Here is a 9205-nt window from a genome sequence, read left to right as displayed (position 1 = left end):
AGAATATAAAGCTCTCAGCTATTGCTCCAGCATCATACCTGTGTGCTTCCAGATAAGATGATCGTGGATTATCTAAAACTATAATGTAAGCAAGACCTCAATTGAATTTTTTCTTTAATAAGAGTTTCCTTGGTCATGGTGTCTCTTTATAGCAATAGAGGAACAACTACAACACTCTCCCAGTCACTTTTAAATTTTACTGCAGCATTACAATATTATCTTTAACTCACTCTGTCCACTACCCTCATTCTGGTGTTTTAGATAAAGGAAAGCTGAAAAAGTTATGTGAGGTTAGTATAATAAACTGATATGTGGGCTGGAGAGATGGCTCAGTGGTTAAGAGCACTGACTTCTCTTCTAGAGGTTTGGATTTCAATTCCCAGCAACTACAGGGTGGTTCAAAACCATCTGTAAGGGAAACTAATGCCCTCTGAAGACAGCTACAGTGTACACACATAAATAAAATAAATAAATCTTTAAAAAGAGAAAAGAAAAATCTCCTATGTAAGAAACTGTCTCCTTGCCGGAGGTATTTCATGGGATCCAACTCTATCCTTGCTTCAAGCTTAATTGTTCTTGTTTGATCTAATGTCAAACTCATCAAAAGAATTCTTCTACTTCTCTTTAGTGGATTGCACACAAGTGAGTTCTCAGAATTGGAAGTAGCCTCTTGGTTAAGGAAAGCTGTAGCTTGAAGATGAAAATGCAGAGAAAGGACATTCTCATGTGTCCCTGGATTCACTACAGACTTCTAGACCTCTGGGTCTCCAACGATACCTGAAGATTTCTTCCTACCTGTACACTGATCTGCTATAACTGTTTGAGATCACCAATATAAAAGGTTGTTAATGGACAGGTGGCTCACACCTTTAATCTCAGCATGTAGGAGGCAGAGGCAGGTGGATCTCTGAGTTCAAGGTCAGCCTGGTCTATATTATAAGTTATATATCAGCCAATCGTACCCAGAAAAACCCTGTCTCAAAAACCAAAACCAACAAGATTCTTGATTTTTTTTTTTTTTTTTTTTTTTTTTTTTTTTTTTTTTTTTTTTTTTGGTTGTGAGCCTAGCCTTTAAAGGCTGAGCCATCTCTCAAGCCCAAGTAGATATTATTCAAGGTACCCTAGTGTACTGGGTCTAATAGAATACATATCTCTTCTCATATGTATGTACATACACATATACTGACTAGAATGATTTATAGGTTGTAGTCCAGCTAGTACAATGGCTGTTTATCAATGGAAGGTCTATGAATCCACGAGGCAAGATGTCCCAGGTGGTAGATGCCAGAACCTCTAAGAAAGTTCTAATGCAAGTGAAAAAGAATAGACTAGCTGGGGAAAGCAAGCAGGCAAAGAGGGCAAGCTTCTTTCTTCCATGTACTAAATTCATATAGGTTGCAAGTGGAAGGTGCAATCCAGATTAATAGTGGGTTTGCCCACTTCAAATAATCTAATTAAGAAAAAAAAAACTTCCTCAAAGGTATACTCAGCTGCTAGTGGTTTAGTTAATTCTAGATGCAGTCAAGCTGATAATGAAAAACAGAAAAAAAAGTTCCACACAATTATTAATAGTTTATTGAACTACATACTTTTAGTTTTATCCCTTTTTTTGTTTGTTTGTTTGTTTTGATGCCCAATAAAGTGTGAGCTCTATGTGATTGCCTTCCCACACTTGGTGCACACATATGGTCACTCCCCAGTATGAATTCTCAAATGCCTGGTGAGGTGGGAACTCTGACGGAAAGCTTTCCCACAGTGCTCACAGTGGTAGGGCCTTGCTCCTGTATGAGTTCTCAGATGCTGAGAGATGGTTGAACGGTCACTGAAGGTCCTCCCACACTCTGAACACTCAAATGGTTTCTCTCCACTATGAAGTCTGAGATGCTGTGTGAGGGAGGAGCTCTGAACAAATGCTTTCCCACAGGTCATACAGACATAAGGCCGCTCTCCTGTGTGGATCTTCTTATGGACGGAGAAATACCTAGCATTTTGGAACATTTTACCACATTCACTGCATCTGCAAACTTGGCTCCCCGGGTGAATTTTTATAAAGATTACCTGCTGAGCATGCCTGCTGTTGCCTTTCCCATGATTGTTGGCTCTCCTGTGCTTTCTCACTTCAGAACCCTTACAGTAAGTTTTTACAGAGGAACCACATTTTATGGAAGCATTGATTTCCCTGCCTTTTCCTCTTTCAGAGGTCTTTAGGTGATTTATTACATAAGGAACATGTTTTTCAGAAGTGCTGAGTTTCCTGACTCTTTCCCCTTTAGAACCCTTCTGCTGAGGTTTTACAGGTTTTAAGGAATTCTTGTTTCCTTGGACTTTACCTTCTTCATAGCCTTTCTGGTGAATTTTTACAGGTAAAGCATGTGTCAAGATACTGCTGTCCATAGCTCTTCCTTCCCCAGACCCCATCTGGTGATTTCGTACAGATGAATCTTCTGACCTGGAATTGTTGCTTTTCCCAACTTTATGACATTCAGGGCCTTTCTGCTGATTCTTTGTAGGTGCATCATGTACAATGGCATTGCTACTGTCCCTAATTCTACCCTTGTCAGAGCCGGTGGCTTTCTGGTTAAATTTTGCAGGTAAAGTAATGGGACCTCTGCTGGCTTGAGCTTTTCTCTGCTCAGAACCCCGCAGGTGATTTTTTATAGGGGAGCTATGTGTCATAGGACTGCTGCCACTCCTGCCTTGCCACTCCACAGAGTCCGTCTGCTGATTTCTTATGCGTAAACCTCGTGTCATGGAAATGGTGTTTGTCCTGCCTTTCCCCTTTCCAGTGCCCTTCTGCTTAACTTTTACATGCTTCCTAGGAAGAACTTCACTGAGTGAGCACTGGCTTTTGTGAAGACTAGTTTGGTCCTGAGATTTGGAGCTTTCAGAGAGCTCCTTCTGAGGGTGGCCTTTTTCCTGCAGAAGCCCCACTTCATTTGATTCTATGGTGTGCCTTTCTTGGACCTCATCTGGTGAGATGCTTTCAAAGACAGTGGACTGGGCACCATTCCTTGAGAGATCATTTGGGTTTGGGTCATGAATTGGTTTTACCACAGGAATGGGTGAGTCTGGCGTTAACTCTCTGTTTTCCAATGTAGGCTCCCACCCTGAAAGAAACCAAAAGATATGCATATTGCAGTTATAAGTGCCAGAGTGACAGCATAAAGAAATAAGGTTACATCTTCTCAAATAGCCATTCAGTCTAGGGAATGACAAGCTATGAAGCAGCAAAACCAGGAGCTTTCTCATTCCCCCAACAAACCAAACTTCAGGCTATCTCTGTGTGCTTAAGACTCCCTACCAATGTAGGATCACAATTTCATATAAAGATCCTGGACAGAGCAAGAGACTCTTGAGAGCATAGCCAGTTCTGACACTGGGTGGAGACAAACTAAGAGATCTGGGGGACCCTGTGTCTTCTATTTGTAGGAATGGCCTTACCCACAGATACCAAGTTGCCCAAGGTCTCTAGCATCACATATTGATACTCAGTCCTCTGCGTTGGACCTAGTAGCTTCCACTCCTCTTGACTGAAGTCTACGGACACATCCTGGAAAGTCACCGGTTCCTGTAATGGTATAAAAATTTGATGTTTGCTAATGTGGGAAGAAGAAAGGCCACTGGGACATTCTACCATACATAGGAATTTCTCTGTTTTGGTGGTTTACTCAGAGACAATGACTTTTCTGACCCTAAATGAGATCCACAGGGTATTTCAGCAAACTAAAGTCTGGTAGGCAGAGCTCCTGATTGACAAAGAGCCTCAAGTGCAATAAGCATGCTACACTGATCATACTAGCATCTGTATTATGCCTGCAATGTAAGGACAACAATCCCTCAAAGGACCTTCTCCCTCTGGAAGCAACCTTGTCTCATAGTGTAAAACCTACAATGTTAATGGACAGGTCTGACCTGTATATAATATTCACCTATGCCATGTCAGTTTCTTATGAGCGGCTAAGGATTCTGAAAGGAAGACTCTTCCATCTCACTACCTTGCCTGAATCTGGGAGTTATTTTGCCCAGATCCAGCAAAGCTTATCTTAGAAGGAACAGAACACAGAGCAATGAGTCTGGGATCAATTTCATGCCATTCCCAGGTAGCAGCCTTGCCTGAAGCCTAGCCCATATTGCCCATTACATCAGAGCCAACAATTCCAATCACATACCTGAGTCAATATAAACTACTTGTAAGGAAATGAGCCATATACACATACTAATATTCCTAATACCATACACATAATACACACTAATTCCATATACACACCATTATCCTGGCTGACAGGGCTAATCCTATTGCATGCTCATCATCTAGTTCTGAGACTGATCTAGGCCTAAGCTGTTTCATTCCCAATTCCCTAACTGAGTGTCTGCAAAGGACAAGGGCTCACTCATTCTAATTAGGGTACACTGCAGTCCACACAAACTTCCTGTGATTCTTCTCCTTCTTGTGTCTCTCAGTGTTGATTCTTCGAATACAACTGTTTGGTTTCTCTGTGTTCCCCACAATATCAGGAGGGTTACCCCTCACACTTGTGTTTTTCAGAATTCCTCTTAGGTCCCAAAACTCAGAAAGATAAAATGGCCTATCTTCCGTGAACCCTTGGCAAGGCTCAGTACAGAAAGGACAGCTTAGAGGTGGTCTCTTAAAGGAAGCTGTAACTGATGGAACCAAAGGTTCTTGATTACCTCAGGTGGTACAGTAACTGGTAAGGTGATCACATCCTTTCTTGTCTCCTTTAGTTGATCAGTGGTCTCACTAGAACAGGCAAGCCGAGCTGAAGAAGATACCACATGAAGAGTTAATAAAGTGGTACCCTCAGGCAGACAGAAACCCCAGACCCACAACCCATGACCTATGCATACCTATGCCTCTTGATGGTCTATGTTGTCCTCCTCACAACAGTAACCAATTTCCATAAGTGTATGGGCCCAGTGTGTTACTCTGCATGGACCATTTGTAGACTGGTGTCTCTACTACAGAAACCTTTTATTGTCTCTCCATTCCAGCATGTGTCTCGGGATCTGGCTTCTGATGCAATGGCTTTTTCCTTAGTGGTGAAGTCTGTTTCTAGTCTCCAAGCTCTTATCATACTTGTGTGGGTTCCCCTTCTATGCCTTGGAGAAGAGAAGGATCTTCCCTTCTCACAGAATGTGTAGCCATTTTGTGCTTCTGGTCATATTATACATCCATGGCCAGTACTAACAGCTCTTCCAAAGATTCTTTCAGGTCTAGCCCTCCTCATGTGTCTCCACATAGTCTACGGGCTTTTCCCCTGCTGATTCTACTCCAGCCAGGATGGGGACAAATGACATCACCCAGCCTGCTCCACCATGCTATCCCTTCACCTTAACAGACTCTGGTTGTCATGGGATACCAGACACTTTGAGAGCAAATGAAGCATTTGCTGGAACACTGAAGAAAGAGAAATTCTGTGTTTGGAAGCCTTTACGGCAATGAAGCCAGCTGAAGGCAGAAATGAGATGGATGAGGGGATGAATTCAAGCTCTTATTGAAGATATGGATTTGTGTGGTCTGGAATGGGAACATCCAGTCATCCCAGCACTTCTCACTCTCTCACAAAGCCTTACAGAGATGTTTGTCACCTCACCCTTCCAGGACACTCACCATCATCCTTAGACATTGAGGTCATAGTCTCCAACAAAGCCACCGCTGCTCTGCAATCTTCTGGGTGCTGGGACTCTACCCACACCCGGAACTTCTCAGGCAGTGCATTCAGGAACTGCTCGAGCACCAGCAACTCTAGGATCTGCTTCTTTGAACGTGTATTGGGCTGCAGCCACTGGTGACACAGCTTATGAAGCTGGGACACAGCCTCCTGGGGACCAGCTGACTCATCATATTGGAAATGTCGGAACTTCTGGCGCGAAGCTTCAGTGTCATTCAAATGCTTGCTTGGCTGTTGAGCTGGCTTGAGGTTACCTGGGTTCAAGTCTTCCCCACTTTCTGGATAGAGGGAATGAATCAGGGCATTCCGGGGACCAGCCACATCACTGTTCAATGTAAGGACCTCAAAAACCTTGATCTTCATCGGAGGACTTTCAGCAGGAAAGAAATTCATGCCAGGGTCTGGAGCAGGCCCAGAACATTCTAAAAATCAAAATCAGACCAAAAGCTAGGCAATGTGGCACATTCCTATAATCATTGTTCTTGGGAGACAGTGGCAAGAGGGGATCACTCTTAAAAGTCTAGCCAGATCTACATATTGAGTTATAGGCCAATTAGAGTCACAAAGACAGAGTTATCTAAAAATCATACATAAAGCCAGGCTGAGTATGTAGTTCAGTTGGTAAAGAATTACATAGCATATCCTGAGAAATTCATTAAAACCAGTCCTGCAATGCATGCCTGAAACCCTAGCACACAGGAAATAGAGGCAAGAGGATCAGATGTTCAAGGTCAAACCTGGCTACATAGTAAGGTTAAGGCCAGCCTTAGAAATGCGAGACCCAGTTTCAGTCACATGTTTTAAGAAACACAAATATTGTTTTAGTAAGTACCTAAGGAACTGGCTCATTCTTATATCAAGACATACTATCATCAAGTTACATGAAATGCAGAGTACCTGTATGGATTTAATCCTTTTCCATCCTTCTTTTATACAGTTTTTTAAACTTGTATTTTATTTTACACATCCTTGGTTGTCTGTATTCAGTCTAAAAATTAATACAAAATTCACAAAGAATTTGTGTCCCTTTCCTCTTTGATTAATGTTTCTTTGCCTAGGTCCTAGCCCTAAGGGATCGCCCAATCACTGAAGTGTATCAACTAGGACCCACACTCTTTACAGATAGGACAGCAACCCAGTATGGTCTTGAGCTCATAGCACAGGATAACTTTAAACTTGATGTTCTTCTGATCTCCTGAGCACAGGAACCCATGAACATACCTGGTTATGTGGTGTTGGGGATTCCATTCAAGGCCTTGTGCATGCTGGGAAAACACTTTGTCACCTGAAGAAGATCTGCAGTCCCTCTATTTGCATTTTATTTGAAGACAAGTAATTGCCCAGACTGGGCTTAAACCTGCCTTAGCTTTCTATGCAGCTAGGAATACTGGCCTACAACACCAGGGCTAGTTCTTTGTTGTTTTAATTTTTTTTTTTAAAAAAAAACTTCTCCAGAGGAATGTCTCCCCTCCATCATTTACAATGTTTGCTTCAAAGCTCTGTCCATTGAATTTAGCAATGTATTGCAGGCTTTCCAGTAACCCTAGATTGTAAGTGTGGATGCAAGAGAATGGTAACTGTTTAAAAGAATTATGACATACATACTTGAGACAGAAAGACAGATGTTATACAAAGATCCAAGAGAATAAACACATGAAAGAAAAAATGAATTCTTCAACAAAAACAACACATCATGAAAATACACTTTTGGACTAGACTCTAGCACAGGAGTTCTCCACCTGTAGGTCACAACCCCTTTGGGGGTTGAATGACCCTTTTCCAGGGGTCAATAACAAAATTACATTTATGAGGTAGAAACAAAAATAATTTTATGGTTTTGGATCACCACGAAATGAAGAATTGTATTAAAGGGTCACAGCATTAGGAAGGTTGAGGACCACTGATCTAGTCAAAGTAAATGGCCACTCTTATAGATTCTGGACTCTCAAACAAATCTATAAATCAGAGCCCTCAGATGTCTCTGTAACACTATCTGACTCAAGATTTCCCTTACTCTCTCAAAGTCTAGACTCATTCTGAAATTACCTTTGAATATACACTCTTTTTGCTTCGGGTTTCTTCAGGTATTCATTCACCCTGTGGTACTTTCTTACTAAAGACCAACTCATTCAGACATACTGCTAATTGGAATTTATAACATAATTTATTTTTTTAAGGCCCCTGATATTTCAGTTTTCTTATTCACTGTAATCCTTTCTAATTGTGTATTTTCTCATTCTCAGACAATGTAGGAGTTAAAGCTGCTGATTTCCCCAAAGACTACATCTAAAGAGTCCTTGCCCATATGAGTCCTCTGATACAGAACCCAATGAGGACTCGTACTGAAGCCTTCCACATTGTTGTATTCACAGGGATCCCTGCCAGGGGTTTCTTTAACGCCCAGTGGCTTCCTAATAGTACTTATATTCTTAAGACTATTCCTAGTACAACTGTGATATCAAATATAAGAGCTACACATTAAAGTGCTTCAATATCATGCACATTCCCATGGCTTTAGAGTTCTCAGATGCTATTATTTAGTGACAGAAATTGGTATTTTTGCCAGGTGTGGTTGGGGCTCTAGTGCAAGTTATCTCAAGGTAAAAATAACTTACTAAGGTCAGAAGTTGCAGCTGCTCCAAACATACTTTTGAGATTTCTTCCCTTACAGTTCTCAGATATTGAAAATTTCACAAAGGAGTCGCATTCATGTTTTTACAGATTAATATCCTGTTTTAGCCATGTAATAGGTAAGGTGGTCCAGGCTGAGCTAAACTTGGCTTTCTCATACTAAACATATTTACTGTATACTTTTTTGATACCCCCCCCACCTTAAAGATCTCAGAGGGAAAATGAATAAAAGACAAGAGAAAATGTGTTCTTGAACAAAAATCAACAATACTAGACTAGGCTCTATCCAAAATACATGACCACTCAATATTCTAGACACTCAAAAAATTGATTATCCCTCAGAATCGGTAGTGAAATTCCTTCATTTTCCACATTTATGTATTCTAACATTTATATGAGAATTTTTTTATTCTCTACATGTTTGCTCGAGCATGTGGACATCCACAGGCTATACAAAGATTATCTCTCTGTGGGAACTTCACCTACATAGTGTACAGAAAAACATACAGGCTAAAGCACACATACACAAAGAACAAAAATCAACATTTTTGCAGGATCTCCTGTGATCATGACTTATTCATCTACTAGTTAATCTCTTTCTCCTTTATTTCTTGATAGAGTCTCACTATGCTACCTTGGTATTCTCAAATTCCTAAGAGATCAGCCTTCCTCTGCCTCTCAAGTGCTTTGATTTACCATGCCTAGCCAATTTTTGGCCTTTAAGCATTGCTTCTAATGATTAAGTCTAGTTAACTTTCAAGTGCCCCACTTTAGGGATATACATGTGGCTGTACTTTTTGGAATAGCCACAGTATGACAACTGAATACATAAGCACAAGTTAATTTATTTTCCCATATTGCCTTCACAGGATCTTATTCAACTC

At 41.1% G+C, this 9205-nt stretch overlaps 1 protein-coding gene across 2 annotated transcripts in view; it reads right to left on the bottom strand.

The window, feature by feature from the left end:
* Positions 1-1552: 1552 nt before the first annotated feature.
* The window catches only part of LOC116074370 (neurotrophin receptor-interacting factor 2-like), a 13450-nt gene continuing 5797 nt past the window's right edge, over positions 1553-9205 (bottom strand). For both annotated transcript variants that reach the window (XM_031346887.1, XM_031346886.1), the window contains 4 exons: positions 5630-6112; positions 4690-4778; positions 3442-3568; positions 1553-3107 (listed from right to left, as the gene is read on the bottom strand). In XM_031346887.1, coding sequence (XP_031202747.1) covers positions 1690-3107; positions 3442-3568; positions 4690-4778; positions 5630-6112 — 2117 coding nt within the window. In that variant the 3' untranslated portion in view covers positions 1553-1689. The remainder of the gene's footprint in view (positions 3108-3441; positions 3569-4689; positions 4779-5629; positions 6113-9205) is intronic.

Source organism: Mastomys coucha, unplaced genomic scaffold, assembly GCF_008632895.1.
Source record: "Mastomys coucha isolate ucsf_1 unplaced genomic scaffold, UCSF_Mcou_1 pScaffold3, whole genome shotgun sequence".
NCBI classification, from domain to species: domain Eukaryota; kingdom Metazoa; phylum Chordata; class Mammalia; order Rodentia; family Muridae; genus Mastomys; species Mastomys coucha.
This window is presented reverse-complemented; position numbering and strand designations above follow the sequence as displayed.